General features: G+C 43.2%; 1 protein-coding gene across 2 annotated transcripts in view; it reads right to left on the minus strand.

The window, feature by feature from the left end:
- Positions 1-13,921: 13,921 nt before the first annotated feature.
- The window catches only part of TRIQK (triple QxxK/R motif containing), a 531,698-nt gene continuing 527,410 nt past the window's right edge, over positions 13,922-18,209 (minus strand). For both annotated transcript variants that reach the window (XM_069621348.1, XM_069621349.1), the window contains exon 4: positions 13,922-14,915. In XM_069621348.1, the coding sequence (XP_069477449.1) occupies positions 14,796-14,915 (120 nt within the window). In that variant the 3' untranslated portion in view covers positions 13,922-14,795. The remainder of the gene's footprint in view (positions 14,916-18,209) is intronic.

An 18,209-nucleotide genomic window follows, 5' to 3' on the forward strand; every position in this document is an offset into this window, starting at 1 on the left:
CAAAAAACTGTTTTGAGTTACACTGGTACATGGAATGTCAACAATCTCTCCACGGAACGAACAACTTCTGAATGGCTTCAGAGCCAGCTAAATGCATTCTCTATAGTGCTTAGCACATTCACTCACTCAAACCAAGTGCTATCTACTGTCTCAATGCATATTCTAAGTGCACACTCAATGTGTGTCTCTCTACAATGCATACATAATACGTAACATATCTCTACATATCTCTACAAATATAACATGTGCCTCTACATGGTACTTCAAATATAACAGGCCTCATTCTATAGCAAATTGCAAATGCATACAAAGTGGCAGAATAATGTGGATAGTCTAATGTCACTAGTTCATGTCACGACTAATCAGTACTAATCAGAGTGTATGATGGATAACAGGATCCCTAAATGGGTAATGATTCTCTAACAATAGGTAATGATTCTATAATGATATAAACCTGGCTTCTCCATATTATCTGGTTTCACAGATCCAATACTTCCACGAGAGACCTGGTTCTGATCAATAAGGGAGCCGTCAGATAAGCAAGATGACCTCAAATCCCATTCCCGAAGGAATAATCTGAGAATCATAGGGGTGCCTGAGGCAGCAGACCAGCGTAATATGGAGTTGATGGTGGAGACTCTGCCATGGGTGGTTGTGGGAGATGGAGATTTCTCAGTGCTGTTTATTGTGGAGAGAGCCCATCGCATCCTCAGTGTAAGAAGACCAGTGCTAGGGGTGCAAGCCAGGCTAGGCCAATAATTGCTTGATTACTTAATTATAGTCACAGAGACCTAGCCCTACGAAAGACAAGAGAAAAAGGATCCCCGATGTATCATGGTGCATCGATTCGTCTCTTCCCAGATTTCTCGGATAAAGTGCAGTCATCCAGGAAAACTTTCATAGATGCCAAGAAAATATTCATGAGAAAGACATGAAATATGCTACATTATTTCCTAACATATGTAGGGTGGAGCATGATGGACGGGCTCGATTTTTCATAGCCCAGAAGAGGTGAGTACCTTCTTGGAATCTCCCCATAAGTATGACACTTGGATTATCTACAGTTCATAGAAATGGATTAGCGCCTAGGCAGGTGGGGCTACGGACAAGGGTTGCCTGGGCGACTGGATCCTGGTGAGCCCTAAAGCGTGAGCATATGCTCATTGTAAGGGTAAGAGGAGAAGGGGTTAACTGGCAGGCTGAGGTTGCTGGTGGAGGGGGAATTGGGGAAGGGTTAGATGTTTGGGGTTGCAAGTGGTTCAGAGGGTTACTCTACTACACTGATAGACTGAATAGTACAGCATCACAGACTAAAGGGTGGGTCGATTTTGAGGCTACCGGGATGTTGTTGATACAGAATGGCTAAGATACTTATAAGTAGTTCATGGAATGTCAGAGGATTAACTGTCCGTCTAATTGTCGTAAAGTGCTACTGTATGTGCAGCATCACTTAGTGGACATAGCATTTCTTTTGGAGACTCACTGAACACTCAGGAGGTAAACACATTTTGTGCAGGGATGGGGATGTCACTGCTATTTTTCTTCCTACACCACATATTCCAGAGGGATGTACATCCTGTTACGAAGTACAGTTGGGTTCCGCCTAACCTCTCTAGTCAAGGATCAGGAAGGATAAGCCCTGCTGGTATATGGGACTATACATGGCTGAACAGTTACCCTGGTTAATTACCATGGCCCCAATCAAGACTCAGTGGAGACCCTGAGGTGGATGACTCGCCAACTTGAGGAGATGTCACTGGGGGACATTATATGGGCGGGGGATTTCAATTTGGTCATAGAACCCCACTGGGACAGAACGGGGAGGGTACATAGACCACTATCAAAAGTAATGTGCAAACTACATAATATGTGTTGACATGAGAGGTGAATGATGTTTGGAGGACCAGACACCCAAGGGGAGCGGAGTACACATTTAATTCCTCTGACTCATGGCTAGATTATTTTTTTGGTCCTAATACAATGGTGGGCTGGGTAACTGAGGTGACTACCCCGGCAGGCACATTGTCGGATCACGCCCCATTGGTATTGACCCTGACGATGGCTGGTAGAGGAAATGGAAGACCGCCATGGGTGTTCAAAATTGAAGGCCTGACAGATGCGGTTTTCGCGAAGGGTTATCGAAGGCCATAGATGCCTCCTTTGAACTGAATGTGTGTTCGTGGAATCCTATGCAATGCTGTGAGAGAGTTTTAAATGCGTTATCAGAGGGGAGTGTATCTGAAGTGAAGCAGGAATATTAAAACAGCTCCGCAAACCGCTGACAGATTGCGAGGTTCGGATATGACAATTGCAAACTGCAGTAACTGAGGCTATGCTGACTGGGCAGGCTGAGATTAAAGAACAACTGAAGTTGTTTGGGGAGCTATTAGAAAAGGGAGTGAAGTTCCTCCTAGGGAAAACAGCATTGCAACATTATGGAGAGGGGCAGTGCCCTGGCAAGCTGCTAGCGAGAGTCGAAAAGTTACACACAGCTGGGGGTCGTGTTCCATCAGTAAGGGTCGAGCAAGGGGAAGAGAAATTAGAGGACACAATATAGTCCGGGAATTCTGTACATTTTACAGCCGATTATACTCCTCACATGTTCGGGCATCACAACAGAAATTAAACAGCTACCTAGATCAGGCGATTGAACCCACCCTTAGCTGAAATAATCAGGGAAAGTCATCTCCACAGGGGGATACAGTTGAGTAAACAAAGTGGTAGTCTCCCTTTACGTGGATGACAAGGTGCTGTATGTCATGGATCAGTGACACAATCTTAGCCCAATTATGGCTGATGTGATGGCTCTTGCAGACTTTGATGGGTTAAAAATTAACACCACAGAATCGGTACTCTTCCCACTCACAAATGCTATGACTCCAGTTGTAGATGGGTAGGGGTTACAGTGGCACAGAACCTACACTCGGTATCTGGGTATAAATATTGTACGTTCCTCAGAGTAGCTATATAACCACAATTATCGACTGTTAGAACGGGCTGGGTTGACGGTGGATCCGGCACCAATGACAGCATTACTGGGCTATACCAAACAGATCCCGAGGGGGATGAGGAAGCTGGCCAGGCTGCTCATGGGATAGTTTATTTTCACTGATTAATGCTTATGGGGCATGTCTTGTCTGAGTGTCAGTGCCTTAGTGCATCCAAACATCTCTGCTTTGTATTCCGTTATAATAGACCTCGTCAGCTGGTATGCTTTCTTTGCATTTTTCTTTGCATTTGGTATTCTGTGCGCCGCTTCAGAGAGTTAACAGAGTTTAAGCACAGCCTACCGTGTCTCAACTCGGTCTCCGTCTTCCTACGGGATCTCAAGGTTGGCTATTTAGTTTCTCGTTCGATGCGGCGTGAACGCTCAAAATGGTTTAGTCAGCACTTTACTCTGTTACTCAGATAAGATATGCAAAGTGTATGGGTGTACCGACCTACAGTTTCTGCATCGAATGGGGGAACTATTTAGGTTTTAAATGATAAACTTCTTTGATTCCGCCCCAGATCTAACCTTAAGGTGGCATTCAAAAACCATTCTAGTTATATTGCCGCCATCACTGTCTTTGGGCATATACATTATTAAAGACTCAGAGGCTCATAGTCAACATAAAAGAACTGCTTACTCCAAGATATGCAGTACTTTTAGCAGTGTGTCTGCCACGGGTGTCCCCACCATTCCCCAGTCATGGTCTCTTGCCACAGCAATCTATTAAACACACACATGTACTCTCTGTATACTGAATACTTGCCTACAGTGTCTTCCTCAGTACATATTCCAGATCTTGACAGCAATATTTCACATCTAACATCAATCCCTTGTTGTATGACTATGTCTCTACAATAGGTATACAAAAGTGCATACAGTCTTGAAGTTCGTTTTGAAATCCCCAACCTGCTTTTGTAATTGTAATATGGTATTGCATAATGCTTTTGACCTGAAATCGTTTTTCACAAACTCTCGACCGAGTTGTGTTACACCTTCATATATTGCTCACGGTTCTGGCATCCATCCCTTGCTATATGCATATTTCTCTCCAGTCAGCATATGGAAGTGTATATATTCTTGATGTTCGTTATTTCAATCCGCAGGTTGATATGGTAATTGTTTTTAGCAAACTTACGAGTTGTATTTCTCATTCATATATTGCTCACAGTTCTGACTACTCCTCAAGCAATCTTGTCGGCTATTGTATTTAGAGTCTATTGAAACATTGTTTGATCTTGTGCCATTAAATGTTTTCATTCAGCACAATTTGGTCACATTTGGTTAAAAAAATGTGCTCATGGTCTTTCTTAAATAGTCGCTCTTTGTCTGCTTTGCTGTCTTTGCTCCTGGATATTTTATATATTACTGTCCATTTGATGTCTTCACAACCGTGTTTCATTTGCTAAAATGTGTTCTACCATTGGTGCTTCTTTCACTTTGTTGCAGATGCAGCTCTTGTGTTCGCTTTTTCATGTTTTAACTGTCCTTATTGTTTTTTCCAATGTAGAGCATTGGACAGGGGCACCAGATCGCATCCATGACCATGTCAGTATTACAGTTAGTCAATGCTGTCTGCAGCCATTTGGTCTTCAGACCTATATCAATCTCCTTAGACCTTTGTGTTGAGGCACAACATTTACATTTACATGACCTCTAGTACTTTCCATCACCCATGATACGGTCAGCAAACTTACTTGTTTTTATAGTTTTGGGCGAATCCCATTTCTTATTACCTGGTCTTTCAGATTTCTACTTCTTTTGAAGGCCATCACCGGGGGCCCTAGAGGTGTCTTCTCTTCTTGTAGAATTTCCCAGTTCTTTTAGATTGATTTTGATATTTCATTAGATCAATGTTTGTGCTCACGAATACCTTGTTGTCTGTGTTCTTATCCTTTTTACTGCTGTATTTGAGGATCACTTCCCTGTTCTTATTTATTGCTCTTTTACAAGATTTTTCGACGAGCGATTTCAGATATCCACTTTTTGCAAGTTTGTCTTCAGGGCCTTTGCTTCCGTTTTATAATCTGCTTTACCAGAATTGTTTCTTCTCAACTGGAGAAATTGTCTGAAGGGGAGGTCCTCCCTGGTGTGTTTCGGGTGAAAGCTGTCCCATTTCAGCAGTGAATTATTTTTCTGTTTTTTGTCATACGGATTAACTGGCAGTTTCTTAACTATATCTGCCAAGATGGTTATGACTAGAAAATTGATTTGTAGGGGGGTCCCAGCTCATTGTGAATTGTAGACATCTGTCTTGGTTGTTCAGCCACTCCACAAAGCCAGTGACCTCTGCTTTGTTGTTACCTGCCCATATTACTAAAACATCATCGATGTCACTTTTCCACAATTTGACTTTGTTTTTGTAAGGATTATGGTTAGCATAAATCTTTGTTTCCTCTAACATTTTGACATATAGATTGGCTACGTTAGGCACACCGGCTGCTCTCATAGCAGTGTCTTGTATTTGTTGATCGAATGTGTCAAGAAACATTAAGTAGTTTTCCGTCAAGGCCATTTTCACGCATCAAAGTATACAAAAATTAGGTGTACCGATAGGGATTTTTTTATATGTAGCAGATCTTCCAACATTTGTACCGAGTTTACTTGGGGGATCATCGCATACCGGGATATGAGGTCCAAACTTAACAGTGTGTTTTGTGCAGAATCAAAGGCCATTCCTTCCACCAAACGCATTACAGCTGTGGTATCTTGCACATACGATTTCATTTGTCTCATTAAACATCTTAAATATACATTTGTAAACTTGGATAGAGGTAACAACATGGAATTAATCCCAGAGACAATGGGCCTGCCTGATGGTTTGTCTAGGATTTTGGGGCGGATATAAAATAATGGTACTCTGGGTGTGTCATTAATAAGAAACATTGCCTCTTGTTTACATAGCTACCAACTCGGTTAGCTTTTTCCACTTTAGTTTTAATTATACCTTGGAGTCTGCTGCTCGTAGGGTCTGTGTCAAGTTTCGGATAGCATGTATTGTCATCATCAAGTTGTCTTACATTCATTGATGTAGTCATCTCTGCCCATCAGACTATTCCCCCACCTTTATTGGCTCCCAGTATTATGATTCTTTTCATTGATAGCCAGATTGTCTCTGGATTCTCTTCTTTTTGGCAATGGTTTGAAAATGCTTTTTGTTTATCTTTGCCATTTTTTCCAAATCTGCCAGGACTCTTTCTTTCAACGACTATAGCTTCAGCACTATGGCTGTGTGTAGGGGGCATGAAGTCTGAAGGATTCTTTAACCAGCATTCATTTGGTGTGGTCACGTATGTTTCATTCTGAATAAACTGGCGCAGCTGTATTTTCTGCATTCATGGTTTAAATTGTATTCTGAATTTAAAATTGTCATGTTTATTAGTGGTAACAAAGCCTAATCCTTTATTCAAAACTGTAGATTCTGTTGGAGTAGGGTTATAGTTAGACAAGTCGACTACAAGGTTTGGTGGCTCCTTGTTATTCTTGGTTCTAACTCCTATTGCCTCTGGCCTAAAAAAGATCTTGTCCTCTTCTTCCTCTGCTTCCCCTTGGTCTAAGGTTGTTGAAAGATCCTCTGTAATTTCTTCCTCTAGATCCGTTTTATTTTTGATATCCATTTTCTTCCCCCAAACTCTCTTCAGTGAGCTATTTATTTATGCATATTTGTATAGTGCGCAGCAGCCCAAAGGCATCGTGGCACTTGTTAGAGAAGAAAAAACATACTTAGTTGCATAATTATAACGTGACATTTGATACAAAGAGCATATATTAGAACATAATTATACATTTGTCATGTGTAAAGTCTAGAGATGAGATATCTGTACACAGGTTACTTTATGTTTATATTACATTTATATTACAGTATACATTGGGGGGTACTGACCGAGTTAGCTCAAAAAAAGTGGTCTTAAATTTTTACAGAAAGCATGGATGGAGGATTCAGCTCCAAGGATGGCAGGGAGTGAATTCCATAGTTTGGGTGCAATGTATGAGAAGCCTAGCCCTCTGGGGGATGTAGGATGTATAGGATCTATTGCAAAATCTAACATACCTCTTTGTCTGTAGTTGACATTTTTCCTCTTCCTGGCATTTATAGTTTTCTTTGGAGAAAGGGAATGCCTTTTCATGATTGAAGTTGCTCAGATCTTTTTTCACTCTCCAGATCCTTTCTTTTGTTGTAAATTCTTTGAACTCTGCCATTTCCATCTTGATCTCGTTCAAACGTTTCTTGAAGACTTCTAAGGGGACCAGTATTTTTTTTTTAAACATTTTTTCTAGTTTAGTTAATTCGATCACTATTTTGTCTGACATTCTTTGGCTGTGTCAATGATCAAGAACCCACTTACCCCCGCATTCGTTTGCTATTCAACTCCATTGTATTCTAAATTCTTTGTTATCCAGGAATACCTAGGCTCTTCATGTATAATCAAGCGTTGTGGCAATGTGCCATTTCTGAGATATTCTAGTAAACTCAAGCTGTGAAGCTAGGTTATCAGTCTTTTTTTCATTGGGGTTAATTCATCCCAATTTGTAAGGTTCATGGTGTTAGGATCCTTAGTGTTGCTGCATAACAAGGCATTTGCCAGTATTTCAGTGGCATATCTATCATCGTAGTTTAGGCATTTATCTACTGCCATGTTTGCTGCAGTTTATTTTAGGAAGGAGTATAATTGCGATATAAAATCTCACGTCTGCCATGCTAGAAACTCAAATATACTGTAGGAGATTCCAGGGTATTTGATAAAGCAGCAGGAATGTTTACCCCTGGAAAACAACTGCTATCTGTACAAAGCCAACCTGGACTGCTAGCATAGGTAGAGTCAAGCATATATCCGCACAAAGAATTACAATTTCTTTAGATATGGGATAGTCGATAAATGATTTCATGATCACCTGCCAATTTCAACTGAAGGTATAGTTACGACCATAAAAGACAGACTTACATATATCAATACAATTCCAAAAACACATGATTAAAACAACTATAAAAGCCAATGTGCAAAAATGTCACCGTGCTGAATTGAACCAAGTGTGTGAACCAGCTAAAATGTGCAAATATCGCAACTAGTATGTAGATCTCAATCGAGAACAATTTTACCTTTAGTTGCCCAACTTGTTTCATTCCTATCTTTTGCAGAATAAATGTGTTGAACTTCTTCAGAGCCTTGTTAACCTTCCAAAAGCTTTTGTACCCCTTTGTGTACACTTGGGTGATTCAAATATTTCCTGCCCCTTTTTATAAAGGCAGGCATTACTTGTTCTATGCTACTAAGAGCCTTACAATCTAATACCACAGAGCCGGCAGAAGATGAGGGGGCAGGGGGTTTGAAGTCTTTCTCCCATACAAGATTAGTGTCAACAACTGATAGCCCTTTAGATTTCTTCATTAGTAAAAATTAGCCTCATTCTGTGTGTAGCTTCACTTTTCCGGCCTTTTTCAATAGACGATGCAGTGCGGTGTGGAGTATTGCCACTTCGCTAATCGCCACCCACTACTCTCTGTGAATAAACCATGCAAACATCTATTAGCTAAACTGATGCGATACATCTTTCCACTAATATTGGTGTATACTTTTCTCTTGACTGCTAGTATACTTAAGTCTTATGGGGTCCTTATGTATATTAGGTAAGGGCTTCTATATTTCTCGTAATTGAGAGAGAATCCCAATGATGTAAGACAGGCCTTCTTGGCTGGCCTGGGCAAGGCATTTGGTAAACACCCTTATGGCAGATTTGAAGCCGGAAGGGAGGACTTTGAATTGAAAGTGGTGGCCTGCCACCAAAAAGAGCAGGAATATGCAAGGACAGTGGTGGATGGGGATGTGGAAATAAGCATCTTCTATGTTGAGGGACAACAGAAAATATTTTAGCTGGCTGAGGATCTTCTGCAGAGTGACCATCCGGAATGACTGGAAATTGAGGAATTTCTTTAGATATCGCACGTCAAAGATGGGTCTCCAGCTGCCTGACTTTTTGCAGCAGGAAATGTCACGAGTACACGCCTTGATTCCGCTGTGAGTGCGATACAGGTTCTGTAGCTTCCTTGGAAAGGAGCCAGTGTATTTCCAGCTGTAGCACATGAAGGAGTTGGTTTTTCAGTCGGGAGGGGGCAGGGATGATGGGCACTCTTTGAACAAATTTGAGGGAATGGCCCTGGTCGTTCAACTAAAACACCAATTTGTCTGTAGTTACTTTTAACCATTTTGGTATGAATCAAGACAGGTGGCTTCCCAACGGGGTGCTGAAATGTGAGGGCGGCACTGTGCAGGAGCCAAGTCTGCTTGCTGGACTGGCCATTGGGCTGAGAGTGCTGCAACGTCTGTGGGAACTCCTGTAATAGTGATACAATTTTGTATTGCTCACCAGACATTTAGGATGTTCCCCTGCATGTCGGAGCAGTATGAAGAGCAGTAGTCTCTGTCAGACCTGGAGAAGGGCGGTTTCAAACAAAAGTACTGAAACGGCTGTCGTAGCCAGGGCCCAGGCTGTGTCTATCGGTTGTGATGAGCATCTTCCGCATTCTTGCCAAAAAGGAATTACCTATCAAAGGGCATATTGACGACCTTTACCTGCACTTCAGGACTGAAATTTGTGGCTTTCAGCCAGCCTTGGGGGTCCTACTGCAGCATCATTCCCAATCTGGAGGAATCCTATGTCAGTGATGTCAACTGTAACAGAGATGGCATAGTCCTCCCTGACTAGCGTAAAAGCTTCTTTGTCATCTGGAAGAAATTTTAGGATGGGACAGATTTTTCACCCTAGTTCTTGGTGATATCTGGCCAGGATAATGAGCGAATTTGCATCTTGGATTGTGGTAGCCACCGTGTAAATGACTCTCGTCGAAGGCATCAAGCTGCCTGCCTACCCAATCAGGAGGGACAACTCATGGAGATGAAAGATTGGCCAACCTTTACCTGGCTGCAGCAGAGACCAAAGAATCACAACTAGGTTGGGTTGGGTGTGCAGACATTTGGGGACATTGCCTGTTATCCTATATTTTTTATCAAAACCTATCAAGTCCGTCTTCCCAGCTGTCATTCAGGATGGGGATGCTACAGTTTATCGTGACTTCTCCATCCGATGGTAAAGGACCCTTACTTTCTGGGAAGGGCGAACATTTTGGCGTTCTTAATCATGGTAGAGTGCAAAGTGCCAATTTCATATGGACAGGAGTACCCTGGTGGGAGATCTTGCGGTTCTCGATCCGCTGGTGAAAGATCATGTAACTTGTCAGTACTAAAGGAGTGAGTAGAGGCCGCATCTGGATGAATGCCCTCATGTGAATCAGTGTCTTAGGAGACATTTTCAGGTGGTTGTGCCTCCAGTGGAGGCAGACGCCGATGATAGTACAGAGGCAAAAGCCAGGACAGCCTAGCAGGCGTTGGGTCCAGTGGAAGAGGAACAGTGTGAATTCTCATCTGGAGTTCCGACACGGGTCTGAAGGGTAGATTCAATGTCCATGGATAAGTAGTGCCCCTCAGGTCGTGGTTGCGAGGGACCTGGCAGGTTACTCTGAGGAGGTGCTGGCGTCTAAGCACTAGTTGAGGCAGGGGCTGTGATGGAGGCATGCTAGTAACCTCCACCTCTTCCTCTATAAAACATCTCTTCTCAGCCCTCAAAATCTGTGTTAATACTGTGCGTCAGGATGCCCTCCGGAGGAATATTGGAAGGTACCGACAAGATGTATGGGGCATAAGACTGCAGCGTGAACAGGGGCTGTTTAGGCATTTTGGGTGACCTCAGTGGTGCAGAATCTGTACGTGGATATGCTGATCAAGGGCATGTAGACGATGGTGCAGATGAGTGAAAGGTCATCAACAAATCCATCAAATGGATTGTCGACAGGATGGAGGACATGGATTTAGATGTGATCATTCACAGGGCTGTGAACAAAGACGTCAACGGAGGAGGCTTGGAGTGGTAGTTAAAGAGGAAGTCATCAGAGTTGTCGCCAGTTTAAGCTTTGCAGATGATGGGGTCTTCATTGACAAAGGGGTTGTGGAGAGCTTAGGAGTGGTTTGGCTTGAGGATGTGTTCGTCATCAAGGTTCGTAAACCATGGCATCGCTAATGTTTTTGTCATCGAGGTGGAAGGTTTGTGCTACAATGGAGGCTTCTCAGGTATGGCAGCTTATCAGACCTTGGCAGAATATGGGTGGAATACTGTTTCTTCATCCTTTTTCCACAGGAACTTTAATAGGAATCTCAATCTCATGGAAGAGGAGTATGCTTTGTGGCACTGCTATGACGCAGTGTAGCACAGCGCTTCACAGAAGTTGAATCAGAGGCTACAGTGCCTTCGCCCAGCCAAGCCACAAGTCTCCTGTGTCTATTCTTGAGGATCTTGTTAGAAAAACACTGGAAGGCGGAGCAGGCATTGGAGTACAAATAATAAAGACACTCCTGGTGTCTGTCCTCCACCTAGCGGACTTTAAGTTTGCAGGCGGAATAAGTCTTGAAATGGCTCTTCTTGGCCTTTGAACCAGTCAGGGGAGGGGTAGAACGGACACTCCACTGCATTGAGCTCATTCCTAGAAGAACACAGTTGAACTTGTCCCCGTAGGGGAGCATCAACTGGGTGCAAGAACTTCTAAACCCCAGAGTAATAAAGTGCTTATCTGTAGCTTTCAAAATGATGGTAAAAGTAAAGCTGAGTGATTAACGATTCCTCCAGAAAACATTGAATAAGGAGAACTTTGGAGAGGACTCCCAACCCTAAGAATATGGTAACGAACCTGAAGCTGGCCCCCCAGCGGTGGAGTTAAGCCAGGCACTGCCTATTGGCTAACAGGTAACTGACCCAAGACAATAAGAGAACAGTAAAGTGAATGCAGATTGTTTTCTCTTGAAACCGCTTAATGATACAGAGGATTCCCAATTTGGCGATGGGTACTATTCGAACGGCATATGAATCTATGGAATATTAAATGCTGGCAAACATGTTCACATTTTAGATTTTGGAACTGCTGCATTTCATGTCAAAGTCTCACTCACTTGATAAATATCCTTCTTTTATTAAGTAATTGATTCACAAATATAGCAGCATTGTTGTATACATTTTCTTTGTTTTGCTGGTGCAAAGCGTTTATGCTTTGGCATTTTTCACTTGAGGAAAGTGGTTATGGTGTTAATACCTAGTGATATGGTTATTTATAACATGCTTAATACCCAGAGGTTTCTAAGCGCAGACCCGGGGAATCGAACCTGTGTTGCCCCGTGCCATCTTGTTTCCAAGGCGAGCACGTTGCCCCCGAGCTATCCTCCCGAGACATGTTGCTCGTTACTCCCATTCTTCTTCCTAATAGTCCACGCCCATCATCCCGACATACCTGCAGCTTTGACCCAGATTGGGGAAGTTTGGCAAATACTCATTTTCCTAGCAATTCAGCCTCTTTACACCACACCTGGAGGTACGGGCACAGCTGGCCCTAAAATGTTGCAAAATATTTAAACAACAAGGAGTTCTGCCCCATAGGCGGGATTCACCTCACTTTGCGAAGACTGTGATCAAGTGGAGGTCTAGGAGTAATCAGCATTACCAGTAAGAAATATAGGCATTCTATGGACACACATTGTTGTAGTGGGACGATATGCCTGAAAGTGGCGGCCCGACCATGTTGGGCCCGAGCAAAGCGAGGGTCCCTTAACGAGGGAGGTGGTGCCATTACCGATAGAGTCGACATGGGGCATATTGTCATTAGCACCCATGTAGCTCCCCAATGGTGACGTCATCAACATTGAAAACAGACTTTGGGAAAGCAATGCACGGCCCGGCACCACTCAGCAAAGGGAAGTTTGTTTTCTTTTTTAAATAACATACACATGCTTAGCAACTGCATAGGAAACTACATGGGTGCTAAGAGGTGAGGGGGAAGATGGAGCAGGGAAGGGGCGCTGGCTAGCAGAACCCAAGCAGCTTGGAACGGGGGCTTGTACCATATAATACAGCCCATGATCCGAGCTTCCTGATTGGCCAGTGCCTCCTTCCAGGGTGCTAATGCGGACTACAACGGGAGCATACTTTATCGACTTCTGTGGGACTACAAAAATAAGGAGATTGCTTCTCCATCAGATTTCAAATATGTAGTGAAAATAAAATGTTCTTTCCAATGCCTCCATCCTGTGATGGATGGGAAAGCATGACAACAGTCAAGTGCATTCAGTGGTTGTTGGTGAGAATCAGGCTGTCCTAAAGCCCTGCCACAATATGTAATACACATGAGAACATAAAAGTGGGTGGGAAAGACAAACCTCTCTCTGCAGTGCCTAAACACTGCAAAGGAGTTTATACTCTAGTCCTTCACATTTTGATGAAAACCTAAATCATGTGACAAATGATGGTCCTGTACATGAACAACAGAAATGCAAGGCTCATATAACCCAAGTTGGCACTGTTGTAGTTCCCATAATGGCCTACCCTCCTCAAAATAGCAATAGACACCACAACATTTAGCTATGATGTGTTATGGCATACCTGTAATTAAATACAAACCCTTCTGTCACTTACATCCACAGTATTTTGTTAAAGGGTAAAACATGCATTGAGTGGCTTTGCTAGTTCCGCAATGGAACTATCCCATCAGAATCATGGACCAAATAGTTAATGCAAGCAGCTAGTACAGTCTGAATATTGTTTATGTCACGAAAGAGGTGCGATTGTTGTTTTAATACCTTTCGCATAGCTTTTCCTTGCTGGGAAATTAAGTTAGTCTTCTCATGAAACTTGTTGACAGAGGGAACATTCTTTGCTAGAAGTAATGCTCTTCAGTGAACTTATAATTCCCTAAAAACAAGGGATGTACTACAATCCTGACAAGTTCTTCTTTGTTATCTACTTTGGCAATCACACATGGGAGAATAGAGCAAATCATATTCCATCAAAACCGGTCTTCTGTTTATCGGTCCAATAATTAGATAGTAAGGAAAACACACATTTGTGGAGGCCAATGGTTTCCAATTTACTTATCAGAGCATTATGCAATTCCATATACATTTTAACATAGCTGGGTCATGCAAAATGTGAATGAAAAATAAAATAATTGTGCCTCGTTAAAGCCAAACTGGAAAGCACATTTTTATTAACGAAACGCAGAGTAATTAGTGACGTTTTTGCAATCATATTTTTGATGAATTGTATGGCAACAAGTAAAGAGGTTGCACATGAATGCTATAATATCGTTTAGACCCACCAGGGCTCACCATCCAATTTTCCATTGCGAGAAAAAAAGTCTATGTCTTCGTTCTGTTAGGATTGCATGCTGAATATAGAAAAGCTGGCAGCTTTACACATCATTCTAAAAACAGAATCATTCATTTGCAACAGATTAGTTTTACATTGTTGCGAGTCTGAGGTGCAAATCTTAACAGCAAATGAGTGACAAAAACATTTAAACTGCATCGCGTTGAAAAACACGCCCATTTTATTGGACGATTTAATATAGAAAAATTTAAAATTTGTAAATAAGAATTTATAAGCAGACATAGGGAAGGCTACCCATGTCCCCTCTGCATTATTATTAGGACTATATTTTTAAAATTCAGGTTTGTCGTTGGCACTTCACTCATTAGTGCAAATGTGCTAAAACTGTTGGTCCGTGATGTACATCAGAGTAAAAAATAACAAAGAAAAAAAATACGTTTTTGGGATCAATTTGTGAAGCATATCATACAGCAAGGTAACATTTTACAATTGTAGGGAAGTTGTGCTTCTTCATTTTGAGCAGGGTTTGTATATTTCCTTCAAGTGGGGTCTTCTGAGCCTTACTTGTTCATATCAGAATGGTCCCAAAAACTGGAAAAAAGATCTGCTACTTCTCGTTTGGGTCAAATTCAAGGTCGGCTTCAACTTCATTTGTCATGTTGAAATAAAAGATAGAATAGGCTACTACTAAAATTAAAAGTATCGCCAGCAAAGCAAGGGCTACTTCCTGTGTAAAAAAAGCAAAGAAAAAGAATGTTAAAACTGCACACATACATGTTTTCTGTAACATTAGACCGCACATAACGATTTGGATATTTGTTAAAACATGTATTCAGTGTGTTTCACCAAGAGACTGATCTGGCAAGCTGATTAATCATTTCCTGTGTCATTAACCTGACATTTCACTGTTAACAGATGAAACATTGCCACCATAAAAAAATAAAATAAAAAACCACAATCCCTAATCCCTTTCTCAATCTAGAAAGGATGTAAAAAGGAAAATAATGGCTTTTTCTTAAAATTAGCAAACAAACTATCCAAAATGTTGCAACACATCTTTTCCACACAATGTGCTCTTTCTCTGGCATGCCATTATTGTGACGATTAGAATTTACTTTAGATAGAGATTAACAAATGACTAACCTCTCGGTAATGTTCTTTTTGATGGATATCCTGCCATAGATTCCTCATCTATGATACCCATATCCCAGCGCAGCTGTTCTCCAGAAACCTTTCCACCACCATGGGGCGCCCAAACTATGCAAGAGTGCATGAACCGAGTAGATGTTGCAACACTAGCTCCGGTGAGCGAGCTCGGACGAGCCAGTCGTCCAAGTAGGGAAAGACATGAATCCTCTCCCTTCTGAGTCAAGCCTTTACCACTGCCAGCAGCTTGGTGAAAATCATGGGTGCTGACGAAATACCGAATGGCAGGACTCTGAATTAGTAATGTTTTTTTCCACCACGAACTTCAGGCACTTCCTGTGCTACAGATGAATCAGCACATATAAGTAGGTGTCCTGAAGATCCAGGAAATTGACCAGTCCTGCAGCTCGAGGGCTTGCAGGATCTGGGCTAGAGTGACCATCTTGAACTTGCCCTTGTGAAGGCACAAGTTCAGCAGCCGCATATCCAGAAGGGTGCAAGCCTCTGTCCTTGTTTGGCACCAGAAAATAAGGGACGTACCACCCCTACCTCGTTCTGAATGTGGAACTAGTTCAATAGTGTTCTTCGCCAGAAGTTGATGAACCTCCTCCAGAAGGATGGGATCCTTCTGAAGGAGGGTGGTGGTCCGTGGACCGTGGTCTGGTAGGCTTTGGAGAAAAGGAAGGCAATACACCTTATTGATGACCTGTAAGGCCCAAGCATTGGACATGGTCTCTGACCACTCCCTGCTGAACAAGGATACCCTTACCCCTGTAGCAGGGGACCTACAGCGGAAGTAGCTCTAGGGAATAAAAGAAATCCAAAAACGGAATGTACACCAAGCAAGAAGTAACACAAATCCATTGGATCCAAACAGCTGGGAAGCACGATTAAAATACACTGTGGAACTGAACTGAATGAAGTGAGCTGTCAACGCGGCTGAACATTTTATACATACTTTGCCAAACAACATTTGTTACATATTTAAGGCAGGTCATAGGAGCCAATTGGTGGGACTAAGTCAGTCCCCTAAATCCAAATAGACCTCCTCACTGTGAACCTCTCCCTCTGCTGGACCGGGAGTCCCAAGGACTTGGCAGTCGCTGTATACGACTGGAATTTCTGGAGGGCGTCATCAGCCTTGGCTCCAAATAAGTTCTGTCCATCAAAAAACATCCCTATCAGGATCGACTGGACATCAGCAGAAACCCCAGACGACCTTGGCCATGAATGGCACCTGACCACAGTGCTAGTGGCCATGGACCTGCCCAAGCAGTCTGCCATGTCTAGGCCAGATTGTAGTAACTGTTGAGCCGCCTCCTTGCCGTCCGAGACCAGGGACAGAAACCCAGCCCTCATCTCGCCCTCTGGAATGTGCTCTGCTGCACATACTGCAGCCGACCGGTGATCAAAGAAGAGATTCACCATGGCACAAGAGGAATTGGCAGCTTGCAGCGTTAGACTGCCTGATGCAAACCCCTTCTTGCCGCACGCATTCAGCCTTTTGCTTACCCTGTCCGGTGGAAGAGATGGAAAGGTACAGGTCTTCAGGCTCGCCATAGCGGCATGTAACACCAGGCTTTCCAGTGATGTGTGGGCGGAGAGGAAAGCTGGGTCCAAAGGTGCAGGATGGTGCTTACCAGATCCCTGTCCACTGGGGCAACAGAGGCAGGCTTCTCCCACACTTACAACACTGAGGCTTCTACCGCCACATTGAACGGCAGCAGCGTCTCTTTCTTTGGAGCATCATACAGAATGTCAGAGTTCGTATTGCACTTTGTTCTGGACGGCTTGAGGTTTACCTAGTGTTGGTGCTGGCACAATGTCCAACTCCGGGAAAGTGTCCAGACCGCTGCCCCCTTGAAGGTCAGCTTCCAGGTCCATCATATCTCCACTCCAATGGAACTCCTCTGGGAAAGTCCCTCTCTTCCCTAGAACCCATGGGTCCCAACCCAAATGGAACCTGGTTGCATTTGTTACATGAAAGCATCTCTGGGAGGTGGGACATATTCCCATGGAGCCGATGGGTGCCCCAACCATGGCTGGAGCCAGCCAGCACTGAGCGGTCTAGGCCAGAGCCCGTAGGCATGTGGGAGTGGTTGCCCCAGGGTACCCTGCCGGTCGCAGAAGACATGGTGGGAACAATCAGCGCTGTGGCCAAAGCTAATCGGCTTCCCTGCCTGTGCCACAGGTGCCGGGCTGGAGCACCAGTGCCTTGGTAATGATGTCAAGCATCTTTGGGTGAAAACGTTCTTATTCCTCCTTCCTGGAGGATGTGGTTGGGAAGGGTACCTGCACCGACGGCTCCGGAGAACCCTTCAAGCAGTGACTTTCTTCCATGAAGAAGAGTGCCGGTGAGAAGACCTTATATGGTTTTTGTTCTTCGCTATGCGTGGAGCCATTCGATCTTCGGAACGACGAACTGAGACCACAGAACCTTCTCCTTGTGGATGAAGGTGAACACACATATATTGATATACTGACTCTCCACAGAGTCCGTACTTATCTAAAGCGCCAGCGCTTTAAAACAACCACCATTTGGTGGGATGACAAGACTCAGTATCACGTCAGAGTATGCTTTGACCGCAGTTGTTAGCCATGAAAACGGAGAATACTCCGAAATGCATTGGCTTCTGCAGTGCATAATCCATTTTGAAAAGATGGATAAAACACACTGAGTTTTACCCATTGTATCTTTTAAAGGAATATGTTGTTAAACCAAGTAATGGACCAGAGTATCTCAAATAGGATTATAGTTTAGTACTTATGTACTGTAAGCAACAGGTTGGACCATGGTCCTCCCCCCCCGCTTCTCTTTTTTGGTATAGTTTTTATCCTTATTCTAGGGATTTTTTACTTGTCTGCTCCTGAGATT

Source organism: Ambystoma mexicanum, chromosome 5q, assembly GCF_040938575.1.
Source record: "Ambystoma mexicanum isolate Mex_15411 chromosome 5q, UKY_AmexF1_1, whole genome shotgun sequence".
Classification (NCBI taxonomy): domain Eukaryota; kingdom Metazoa; phylum Chordata; class Amphibia; order Caudata; family Ambystomatidae; genus Ambystoma; species Ambystoma mexicanum.